The 13,218-nt window shown below is 38.7% G+C and overlaps 1 protein-coding gene across 2 annotated transcripts in view; it reads left to right on the top strand.

The window, feature by feature from the left end:
* Positions 1-10,998, top strand: part of LOC122813416 (histo-blood group ABO system transferase-like) — a 527,526-nt gene extending 516,528 nt beyond the window's left edge. For both annotated transcript variants that reach the window (XM_044085732.1, XM_044085731.1), the window contains exon 9: positions 8,679-10,998. In XM_044085732.1, coding sequence (XP_043941667.1) covers positions 8,679-9,363 — 685 coding nt within the window. In that variant the 3' untranslated portion in view covers positions 9,364-10,998. The remainder of the gene's footprint in view (positions 1-8,678) is intronic.
* The last annotated feature ends 2,220 nt before the right edge of the window (positions 10,999-13,218 follow it).

Here is a 13,218-nt window from a genome sequence, read left to right as displayed (position 1 = left end):
AAATCCTGAATAGTGTTTGTCAAATATTGCAAAATATCTGCTGCAAACATTCTCTTCCCTGATCTAGACAAATGCACACCATCATGTCTCAACACATTTGTACCCAAAACAAGGTTTGGATGCTCTACACATTTCCATTTTTAAAAACGGGACATTTTTTCCATGTAGTTATTTACCCCCAAAATATTTTCATTCACAGTGACCTGATTATCCTTTCTATAGGTGATTTATGAAAAATACATCCTAACACCAGTACAATCAATACTATCTAAGAGGGTTGTCAGTTCCCTATGCATAGGCCATAGCTGAGGCAGTGAGGGTGATCCAGGCTGTGCATGCTGACCTGTGGTAGCGCATGACCTGTACGTGTGATTCAGTAGACAGAGTGAATCACAAATTGGACCTTGCAGTGTCTTTTTTGGGTCATCTGTTAGGGTTTAGGCCTGTCCCCACTGCAAGTCATCTGATAAAGCCACCAATGATAGCCATCCTGGCCACAGATGGATGAGATACTGTGCTCACAGTGCTAGCACTTCCACAGTAACACTAGTCACTATGAAAGTGTTAGCACAGCAACATGAGTCATGTAGATGTCTACTCCCATGAGTGATTGCGGCTGTCATTGTGTTGTATCCTCCAACAGATGCTGGTCATGGTCAAGTAGCACACCAGCACCTAGCCTAGGTAATGGTACAGCCAGTTCAACTTTTGGCAGAGCCAAATGTCATGGACAGTGGTGTGCACGATAAGATGACCCCTCTATCATGCATGCCCTGGATCTGTCTGGTTGGCTAAGCTGCAGTGGTACACAATATGGTGAGGCCATGCTCCTGCAGCTATGTGAGCACACACACACACACACACACACACACACACACACACACACACACACACACACACACACACACACACACACACACACATACACACATTGACCACAAACCAATTTAGTTGCCACACTGTTCAAAAAAGCACTTTTTCTTTTAGAACACCTCAGCGCTCACTCTCACACACTTCTCTGTGAAAGACATGCATGCCAGGGACTCCTTTGTCCACTGGTGGAAATGATGATAACTGTGCCCTGCCCTTTACACATTGCTACTTGTGCTGCCTATGTTTGATGTATAGTATGGCCAGCCTATGCATGGGTAAGCACAGTATGGTATTTTTGCATGCATCACTTTTACTGTAGTGTATCTGCTTAAGTGTTATATAGTTATGCAGTAAAGTTATGTATAATTTGTTGCTTCTATGCTTGTGCCATAGAAGACTCTGTCAACCTACATTTGGAATGGTCACCTCCTGCTGATGGCTCCTCTTCTGACTTCTTGTCAGTCTCAGCTACTATTGCCTGTAGTGCTGAAAAATCCTGGCCTTGCAAAAGCCAACCTGTTGTAACTGCTTCCTAACTCCAATATCATGTAACATAGCACACACAGTCAATATCTTGGCAAACATGATGGGGTCATACTGCAGAGTTTACAAAGTCCATTGAGCAAGTGGGAGAAACAGACAAATGTAGGTTTGTAAAACCAAGCTGGACCCAGTTTGGGTTTGTGAAGGGCCAGTCTTGTCTCCTGAATCTGATTGACTTCTTTGAATCAGTCTCCAGAGCTGTAGACGAGGGTAAAGAAGTCCACACAGCCTGTCTGGACCTCTCCAAGGCCTTCGACACCATCCCCCACTCTGGAATCATAGATAAACTTAATAAGCTGGGCATAAATGCCTACATCACTCGATGGATTGCCAACTGGCTAAATGACAGAACCCAGACTATAAAAGTAGCCGACTCCAAATCCAGCTCCAGACAAGTGACAAGTGGAGTACCTCAGGGTTCTGTCCTGGGACCACTCTTGTTTGGCATCTACTTCTCTGAAGTACAGGCCAACACTAAGGGACTCTGGCTAACAAAGTTCTCAGATGACTGCAAACTGGGAGCCATTATTGAATCCCCAAATGATGTGGATATTCTATAAAAAGGCCTTACAGAAACAGATGCCTGGTGCCAGAGTCATGGGCTCAAGCTTAATGCCAAGAAATGTATAGTTATCCCCTTTGGAAAAAAACATGTACCCATGAATTATCACATAGGTGGCAGGACACTAAACATCAAAAGTGTGATGAGAGACGTAGGGACACAGGTGGTCAGTGGTCTCACTTTCGATAACCACATCGCCACAACAGTCAGGAAATCTTTCTATGTGGCACACCTCATCACTAAGGGCTTTTCATCCAGAAAAAAGGAGGCCATTGTCCCACTGTACTCATCCCTCATTAGACCCATTATAGAGTATAATGCCCCATTTGGTATGTACCTCACAAGACATCTGCAACAGCTGGAAAGGCCACAGAAATACCTCACTAAAAGAATCACAGGTCTAAAGCAGATGCCATATGCTGACCATCTAAAAAAACTCCAGCTATACTCTGTGGCATATCGTCTACTCAGAGGTGATCTCTGCTTAACATAAAAAGCCATGTCAAACCCTGAGCTGTTGGACATGCTCCACTTAAAGAAATCCCAATCCCTCAGAGCTACATGCTCCAGGGATCTAAACCTTGTCATCACAATGAACAAAACATGCTGGAGGGATAGGTTCCTGATCCAGAGACTCCCCATACTCTGGAATAGGCTGCCCATACATGTCAAGCAGAGCACCTTATTGGCCCTCTTCAAAAGGAACCTTGATGATTGTATGGGAGATAGAAAATTCACCCCGGAGATCATGTCAGTTGCCCTGCTAGACAGGGGCTTAGAGAAGTAAATATTGTGGGAAGAAATATCCAGGGAATTGTTATGGCTAGGCTTGCATAGGCCCTAGGGCCGATAGCCTAGTACCAACCTATGAACCTATGGAAACAGTCACACACCTTGTTGCTGATTGTGACATACTAATGGCAGAAGGACTGTATACTGAAAGGCACAATAACGTGATGAGACTGTTGAACTGGGGATTGTGCAAACATTATGGTTTTGAAGTAGATGAAAAGCACTGGAAACATGAGCCACAAAGCATCATAGAAAATGATGAAGTCTACATCACATGAGATCATCCATTACTAACAATTCAAAAGATAGATGCTAGAAAATCAGATATAGTGGTACAGGAAAAGAAGACAGGAGTAGCGCTGATCATTGAAATCATCAGACCCAGTGACTGCAGTGTCCTGAACACAGAGAGACATAAAATATCAGGCTCTGCAAGCAGAAATGAGAGCAATCTGGAAGAAAGATACCCAAATAGTTCCAATAGGAGCAACGGGTCTTATAAAAAAGAGTTTAAAATCTTATTTAGATGCACTACCAGTACATGTAACTCCATATGAACTGCTGAAGGAGTCATTACTGGGCACATTGCGGGTGCTGCGAAGAGCACTTTTGGCTGACAGAGAGTGAAACAATACTAATTTCATGAACTTTAATCATATTTTGACTTAGGAATGGGGTCCATTTCCCTCATGGTATTAGAAACCCAAAAGACTTGGAGAAATAAAAAAGGCAGAGTACCATCGTATGCATCCAAACAGTGAAAGTATGCCCTCAGCAGTCCAAACACATGCTCTGAAATGTTCCTAGTTTGCAATAGTGCATGCTTGTACCCTGGTCAGTTTGACCATGCGGATTTCTGATTGGTGTCATTTGCCAGGGTTCTAGGGAATATCCAGCATCACTCACAAGATGCCCCTTTGGGAATTCACCCCCTCACAAACTAATGATTAATATTACATGTGTACTATATGCGGGAGTCATAAAAACTGTAAGGTTGATGCTAACTTATGCATTACAGACCACCTGACAGTTTATGGAGTGATCAGGTCACTAGATGGGGCCTTTATTTAAATGTGGGTAAAGTCTATGGCCTCCTGTATTTCAAGTAAATGGTCTGTATCATTGAATTCTGCATGGTGTTTGATGTTTCTTCTGGGGCATGTTTAAGGAACCATACATGTTCCCTCAAATTTTGAAGTTTGGCATCAAGGAACTGATAGATTATTCTCAAGACAGATGCCTGATATACATCCACTGTGACCTCAGTAGGTCACTGAAAGGTTCCTATAGTTAATACACTTAAAGCCACACATACTTAGTATCCATTGGACTAAGGACTCTATGACTTCCACGGGACAGCAGAAGAGGCCAACCTCCTGCAGGATGTCCCTGTCCACATGATACCAGTCCATTATGATGGTGTCATATAGGGAATGAAATGCTAAGTGTGGTTGGATTACCCTGTGTTTTGTACCACTGGGCATAGCTACTGTGGGAAGAATTTCCAGCAGACATACATTTCCAGTGGCTGTAGAAACCCCAGGCATATTTTCACGATGTACTCTGTTAAACATGAGCATCTGGCTGACTGCAAATCTAAAGCTAGTGCATCATCACTGTGCAGAATTTAAATGTCTCTGAGATTCTTAACTATCTTGTTTTGCCTAATTAATATGGCTGACCACATTATTTGGCCTATCCACATTGTGTAATTGTATTTTCTGAACTGCACATACCCTGCATTTGGCAACTCACTGTCCAAAGCTGCTTAGTGCATCATGATAAACTTTTCTGAATCTGGCTCTGTGTCTCCATTGCAACAATTATTTCCATATACAACTACTCTTACAAATTGTATTACATCTTTAAACTTTTCTCAACTTCACTCATATCTTGCTTCTTTGCTATTTTTTCTGCAAATAAATTATCTGCTTACAGCAATTGTTATTCTATTCATAACAGCTTTTTTGAAGGTAACAATTGGGGTGTTTATATATATATATATATATATATATATATATATATATATATATATATTTTTTTTTTTTTTTTTTTTTTTTTTGATATAATCAATGAGTTTACTATATTTTGTTGCCAGTGATTTTGTAAAATCTGAAACTTTTAGTTGTAACTTTTTTAGCTTTATTATATTGCTTGCTAGGCTCAGGTCACACCTGAAAGAGGTCCTTGGACCTGTGTATTCAACTGGTTAACAAATGTAAAAAATAAGTTAGTAAGGTAATAAATGTACTTATTTTATGTGACAGATCAGGTTGTTTTGATGTATTTTTCTAGAGTTTTATTAACTGCATTACAAAATCTGATAGCATTATTAAAAGTAATTTCTTGTAGATGAAGTAAAGTAATTTTGCATTCTTTGCCTGATGAGGTCCTAATACTTTTAATTTCACTATATTTCTATATTTTACATACTGCATTACTGCTTGCCATTGTTTGTATATTGTTTAATTCATGGTAATGTGTGGATTATTCGGATATGTTTAAGAGAAGAGAATTAATTTTTTTTAGGGGCAAAGTCTGTACTGTATATTTAGTCCAGACAGTGCAGGCTAATTGCTAACTGCCTTCACATAACAAATGGAGAAAGCTGTCTCTTGACTTTGAGCATTGATAGTTTAGGGATTAATGTTACTTGCCTACATTTCTAGATGGCAAAGTCTAGTACATGATCACTCAGAGGGTTTGGTAGAGTTCCACTGACTGTATAGTTCTTTGTTTACTTAGTAGGGATCCAACACAGAATTTTGTCAATGCCTGATTTTCATTTTTTTATGAGTAGATGTAATTTCAAGTACAATATTTTCTGTAACTGATGTGGGGGCATTTGTCTCACCATGGCATTGTCATCAGTCCTCATATTAACACAAATCATCTTCTCTAAGGAACATTTGGTTTCTAGAAAAGTCACTATGATTGAAATTCGTGGAGTTAGCCTTAAGCTTTTTCTTCTTATTAATTCAAGAAACTTTTCAATGTAGTATATCTCTTCCTTTCTGAAGTAAAATGGGATATGCCTATGGGGTCGTGCAATTTATCTTGGGGAGCCTTTAAATTACAAATCACTTCAAACAGTTATTTATATTCCTATAGATTATTTTTTTAGTCTTTTTGGCTTCAGCCTATTTTATTTATGTTGTATGGATTTATGTTATACCCAAAGATATTCTTGCAATGTAGTTTTTGAGATTTAAGACTTAAACCTTTGCTAAGCCGTTAAACATTTAAGTATTCATTCTGCCATGTACATTAACTCTAATGTGTAATAGTCTTTTAATGGCAGAAGTTTCAAAAAACATAATCAAAATTGCTCTTTTTAGTCTTACAGAAAATTCCTTGTGATATCAACTTTGCATAATCATCTTCAGATCACATATTTCTGGAAGTTCCAGAGTTAATATATTAGTTTCTATAACGTCATATTTTTGTCTTGAACTCTGGCATATTTTTATAGTCATATTTTCATACAAGTTTTCTAATGTTTATTTCTTCCTTCATTAGCTATAAAGCCTGTGTTACTAGTACTTTGCAATGCATAGTTCTTGTATGTGAAAAGGCTCTGACTCACTCGAGTCTCTGTCTGTCTTTCTGCTATACTGGTTACACTTTTTTTAGTCATTTGGATTTTCTTACTTTGCACACTGAAGCAAAATGATTTTGTCTTTATCACTTTTCACATGTTTTACCAAATGTAGGGCATATCCCTTTAGGATGGTACATTGCCAACAGTATTTACAATGTACATTACACTGTTTTTTCAACATTTTCTTTCACATCAGTGACTTTGTATGTCTACACTCTTCTTTTTGTCATAATGTCATGTGAACTGCTTCTGCCTTGTCTGTCATGTCTGTATTCTTTACTTGTGCATCTGATATGTCTAAAAGTCTGACAAAATCAGTTTTCTTGCCAAGTGGAATTTCTAGTTCTGCCAGTGTGCTGCATCTTCTTTCTCCTGAATAGCAGGGCTGCATTGTTTGAGATTATATTCTTTGGTCAATGCTAGTGAACCCACATTTTTTAGCAAGATGTTGCACAATGCTGCATTAACACTGTAACATATTTTCTTCTTCTTGAGCTGATTGAATGCATATGCTTTAAACTGTATGTTGCGGCTGCATTTAGAGTGTGTGCTTTGCTTGTCTACAATGTTTTTGAAAGTGTTTGGATATCTACGGTGAGACTTTTATATTTCATGTACTATCTTCCCTGCTGTGCATAGACATAGCATTTTTAATGTGCTCTCTCTTTCTCTCTTTTATTTTGTTTTGCAAAGTCTCATAATATATTTTCTGCAGTTTGAGCCTACTTTGTCACAATCTACATCAGAGTCTAGTAAGAGAAAAAATTCCACTACTACACATGTCACAGGGTATTATTCAAAATATCATGAGACATGGAGTAGGATTTGTGCATAATAGAATGATGCACAAAAAGCACTTTGGAACTCATAAAAATATTTTCCAGTAAAGAAAATATTTATATGTATGTGAAACCATAGCAAGCAACCCAACCACCAATCACTCATGAACATCAGTACACCCCCCGTTGTATGCTTTCATAAATGGGACATCCCAAAAGAGTAAACTGTGGGAGATGTACTGCATGTAAATAATGAATTACCATTTGCGAGTACAACACTAAAGTATAAACAAAGATGTGTAATTGCATTTGAATGCTTACTAAGTCAGAGTGCGAGTGTGTGTGTGTGTGTGTGTGTGTGTGTGTGTGTGTGTGTGTGTGTGTGTGTGTGTGTGTGTGTGTGTAAAGCTGGGTGAGAAGGGCACAGTGAGTGAAGTCCCCCTGCAAGAAAATGCTCTTATGCTCTTTTAATCAAACAATGACATTCACTGTTGCCTAATGTCTGTCAATTAGGTTGTAGCTTAGTATTCACATTATTTAGTGTCAAACATCTGCACTGCAAACTTCATTCATGGAGATACTATATTTATTGGATGCCCATGAGAAGAGCTCCATGGTGGTATTGAATTCCATGTCATAAAACAATAAAGGAAGAAAAAAAACAACATAACATCATAGTCAATAACCTGTACAGAAATATAAGTTATGAATGCAGTGTACAGTACAGTCTGGGGTTAGAATGATTTATTTATTTAATTATTTATTTATTTATTTATTATTGTTAGCTGGGTAAATGAACTATAAGTCCTGGAAAAGGACCTTTTTCAGTCATGAACTGTGCCAAATGGCAAAGGCAATGCAAGCAACACAAAGAAATGACATATATGGCTCATTAGCTGTATATAACAATGACATCTTCAAATAACATCTAAGACAATTTGAGAATATTACATAGAACATCAAGATGTAAAATATTATAGCTTATAGGAACAATGCAAACAAAACAATATTTGAATAACTTTCTAGCAGTGTTATATACAATGTTGCTAATGTTTTTTTTTATATTTATTTAGTACCTAATGCATTAGCTAGTGTCTACTAAACCCTAAACTAAACCTTAAATGCAGTAATATAACCAAGGACTGAAATGTAATGAAAGTATAGAATGGTAACAGAAGTAGAAAGATTTATATTATATATTTAATTAATACAAAAAATGTAACAGAAATATTGTGTACTATGAAAATAAATTTGTAACAATAAAAGTATCTCAAAAAAGAAAGAAAATAAATTGGAATACAAACATGAAAAACAGTACAGAGGAGATGCAAAAAACATAAGTAATATTTACCTTTTCATATATTGATAATGCACTTTGATAGCATTCTAGATTTTGTATTTGTATTAACATGTTTACGTGCACTTTTCATTCCATGTCAAACAGCTGTTTACTTTTTCACTTATGTATGTTTTTCAGTGGTTCTTCTATATTTGTTGTCCTTCTGACCTATCACTCCGTGTTTTACAGGTACACAAGGTTCCTTAAAGAGTTTCTTACAACCGCTGAGCTCTACTTCATGCTGGGACACTGTGTCCATTACTACATATTTACTGACAGACCACAAGACATTCCTAATATCACTCTCAAAGAAAATCGATTTATTCATGCTATAAATGCAGTGCCTCACAAACGCTGGCAGGATATTTTATTTGAAAGGATGAGAAATATCCAAATTCTGACAGAAGAAAAATTCTCAAAAGAGGTGGATTACCTGGTTTCTACAGATATTGATATGAAATTTAATGACTATGTAGGCGTTGAAGTTCTGGGAAATCTGGCTGTTACAATTCATCTAGGTTATTATGGTTCAGAGCGTAGTGATTTTCCATATGAGCGGAGGCAAGTTTCTGAAGCTTATATTCCAAAAGATGAGGGTGACTTTTATTACTCAGCAGCGTTCTATTCTGGAACAGTGAAGGACATGTATCTTCTAGCCAAAGCTTGTGCTGAAGGCATTGATAAAGATAAGCAGAAAGGTATTGAAGCAGTGTGGCATGAAGAAAGCCATTTCAACAAATACCTGTTGTACCATAAACCCAGCAAAGTGCTTTCACCTGAGTATACATGGGACAATAACTATGGAACTCCATCATTCTTGAAGAAGAAATGCTTTATTGCTGTCCCCAAGAACCATAATGAAATCCGAAATTAAAGAAGATGCTTTATTCCAGATACTAATATTAATGGATGAATAATTGGTGTGTGAATCTTTAATAACAAAACTAATCACCTTGAAACTGAAGCAGTAGTAGTAGATTTGACTTTATGGTGACCTTCTTGGTGATTTAAAATATCTTGTGTAATAAGCTTATAGTTTCAGTCATCAAACACAATTAACTAAAAGAGTCAAAACTTTATCTATCTATCTATCTATCTATCTATCTATCTATCTATCTATCTATATATCTCTCTCACTACCACTGACCTGCTACATTGACTACATATGGTTGAAAATCATGAAACTGGAAAAAAAAAACAGAAAACAATGATTTATGCAGAGGTCAAGACCTTCTGCACCCCCACAACCCCTGATAATCATATGTTTCAACTCCAAGATCACACAACAGTGGTGAAAGAGCAAAATCCCACTCCCCGCTGAGTAGCAATTCATCCAAAGAAAATGATGGTATCCTGAGATAAACTAGCATTTTGAAAAAAAAAAAAAGTCTTGTATACAAAACATTAATTGCATCAAACATAAAACAAAACATATGGGCAGCCAAAATTACCCCCAAAATAAATAAATTAAATAGCAGTCAGAATTTTTCACATAATAGTAAACTGTAAATACACGTTGCCACATATTTTAAAGCTTAAAATGAGATCTGCCACTGTTTACTACAATGAAAATGTGTCTGTCATACAGATTTTGAGTAACTGAATCATATGTGCATTCTAACACAGAAAATTTCAGTCACAGAGTTAGTCACTCTCTTTGGCAGACATGGTCTGTGAAGCGGTCATTGATTCTGGTAGCCATCCTCATTAAGTATGAAGCAACACTGTATGTATCTCCATAATCAGAAGAAAATAATGTTATCATTTCACATGTCAAAGACAAAGAAAATCAACTTTTCTGTTATTGCTCTCTCGTACTAACAAAAAGTATTTCTTCTGCCTTAAGTTTCCTACTGATTTGTAGATGACTGTTTTAACCAAAGCAAGACTGTGAAGTAGTTTGCACCATGTATAGTTCATCTATGACATGAAGTACTACTACTACACTGTCATGTCAGTTTATACATAAAAATGACATGATCATGTAGGGGTGCTTCATGTCATAGATACTCGTTTTATATATGATTTCCCGGCAGTGTGTTGAATGCAAAGCTTATTGACAGTTATTTATGCTGTTATGCGCTATCAGATTTATTCATTAAGTATTAGATGTAGCAAGTCGTGTAACAGAGACTTTGCCTTTCTTGATGGTGTTTCCCTTGTAGTTGCAGTTGTGTGACCATAGAGTTAATATGATAAGCTAGGGGATGTGTGAATGGAGTTGCAACACTGGGTGGTTGCTGATGTTGATTTATTATTGAGTTTTCTCAATTTATGGTAGTAGTGTGAATATTTTCAATAATATGATGTAAATGTGGAAGCATTTTTAGATGGCTGCTGGTTGCTGTGTCAAGGAAGTGTTTCTGAGCTGAAATCATTTGTATACTATTTGGATCCTAATAGTTTTGGCGTTAAGTTCAGTGGGGACTGTGATTTATTTGTAGGTTCATAGGTAGGTACTATGCTATCTGCCAGAAGGCATTTATAAGCCTAGCCAGAATGTGTTGGCTTTCGCTGCCTCCTTAGATTATTTCTCTGTGCCTCTGTCCAGCAGAGCCACTAAAGTAATCCCCGGGGTAAACTTTCTGTTTCCCATCCACTCAAGGTTTCTCTTGAAGAGTGCTAGTGAGCAGCTCTGCCTAATGTAGGTTGGAATCTTGTTCCAAAGCATGGGAAGTCTCTGGGACAGGAATCTATCCCTCCAGCACGTCCTATTTATTGTTTTGGTGAGGTTTAGATCCCTAGAGCATGTGGCTTGAGGGGATAAGGTTTTCTTTAGGTGGAGCATGTCCATCAATTCTGGGTTGGACATGGCCTTGTATGTCAGGCAGAGATCACCTCTGAGCAGGTGGTATGCAACCAAGTACAGCTGAAGTTTCTTCAGTTGAGCTGCATAGGGCATCTGTTTGAGGCCAGTGATCCTCTTGGTGAGGTACTTCTGTGGTCTTTCCAGTTGTTGCAGGTGTCTTGTAAGGTATATCCCAAATGGGGCATTGTACTCTATGATGGTTCTGATGAGTGATGAGTAGAGGGGCACAATAACCTCTTTTGATCTGGATGCAAACCCTTTTGTGATTAGGTGGGCCACATAGAAGGATTTTCTAACCACTTTGGCAAAGGAGAGATTACTATCTACTTGGGTCCCCAGATCCCTTATTACGTTTCCAGTATTTAGGGGACTACCACCTATTTGGTAGTTTGTAGGTACTTTGTTATTTCCAAAGGGAAGAACTATGCACATTTTGGCATTTAGCTTGAGGCCATGATTTTGATACCAGGTATCCCTCTCAGTGAGACCCTTTTGGAGGATGTCTGTGTTAGCTGGTAAGTCAATTATAGTCCCTAGTTTGCAGTCATCTGCAAACTTGGTCAGCCATAGTCCTCCTGTGCTTGTCTGTACCTCTGAGAAGTATATGCCGAACAGGAGGGGTCCTAGGACTGAGCCCTGGGGAACGTCACTTGTAACTGGTTTAGAGTCAGACCTATCTCCCCCAACTCTTAACATGTGGGTAATGTCCATGAGCCAATTGGCAACCCATCTTGTGACATAGGGGTTTATGTTCAGGCTGGTGAGCTTGTCTATAATACCAGAATGGGGAATGGTGTTGAAGGCCTTTGCGAGGTCTAGGTAGGCTGTGTGTACCACCTTTTCCATGTCTATAGCCTTGGTAACTGTCTCAAAGAAGTCCACCAGGTTTAGGAGGCATGCTCTGACCTTGACAAAGCCGAACTGGGTAGAGTCCAGTGTTTGGAGGTTCCCAATGTCTCTGTTAATGAGTCCATGATGATGCACTCCATAGCCTTGCAGACCAAGTTAGTCAGGCTTATAGGGCAAACGTTCCCAGAGTCTGTTGTGGCTCCACCTTTGTGGTGCGGAATAACTGTTGCTGTGCACCACTCTATGGGTATGTAGCCTGTGGAGAGGCTGAGTATGAACAGCGTATTTAGGTGAGGGGTTTGTTTGTCTTTGAGCTCATGCAGGATGCAGTCTGGGACACCGTCCGGTCCCATTGATGCTGTATTTTTGGCTTTGGAGAGGGCTGTTTTAACCTTTGTGTCTGTGATTTCAAGGGCTCTACATTCTTCTGGTATGGTTATGGGCCATTTTGGGGGTGAGAGGGGGGTGAAGTTTGCACTGAACCTGTCTGCCTGGATGTTGGCAATATCGGTTGGTTCAGTGTATTTTGTGCCATTCTGCACTAACTCCAAGCAGATCTGAGCATTGCCACTTAGATTCTTGACATAGCTAAAGAATGCCTTGTGGTTATCTTTGGAGTCCTTGGCAAGTTTTCTTTCAAAGCTCGCCTTGGACGATTTTATGAGGGATCGTAGTTTCTTGCTGATACTGATCAGGGATGTCTTCCCTTCTTGGGGTTTTACTCTTTTCTGTACTAGTTTTCTCCTTCTATTGTATAGCTTGTTTATGGCAGGGGTCCACCAGACTGGTTTCCTTTTCATGGAGGAATGAGTCTTGGTTTTGCATGGGATAACATGATCCATGCATTCTTGTAGGTGCCCATAGAATGCATTAGTAAAGGATTTTGCAGCTTGGACAGCATGGGGGCTTTGAAACTTTCCACCTCCATCTTAAGTAATGTGTGAAGTTTGCTTTTGAAAAGTTTTTCACGGTGGTTTCCTTTCTGGGGGTGGGGGCGGAATGGGGATATCCAAAGTGGTTTGTTTATGGTCAGATCTAACCAGCGAGGGGTTGACCTCCAGTCGGGAATAC

This window comes from Protopterus annectens, chromosome 10.part0, assembly GCF_019279795.1.
Source record: "Protopterus annectens isolate FY-2018-M chromosome 10.part0, PAN1.0, whole genome shotgun sequence".
NCBI lineage: Eukaryota > Metazoa > Chordata > Ceratodontiformes > Protopteridae > Protopterus > Protopterus annectens.
This window is presented reverse-complemented; position numbering and strand designations above follow the sequence as displayed.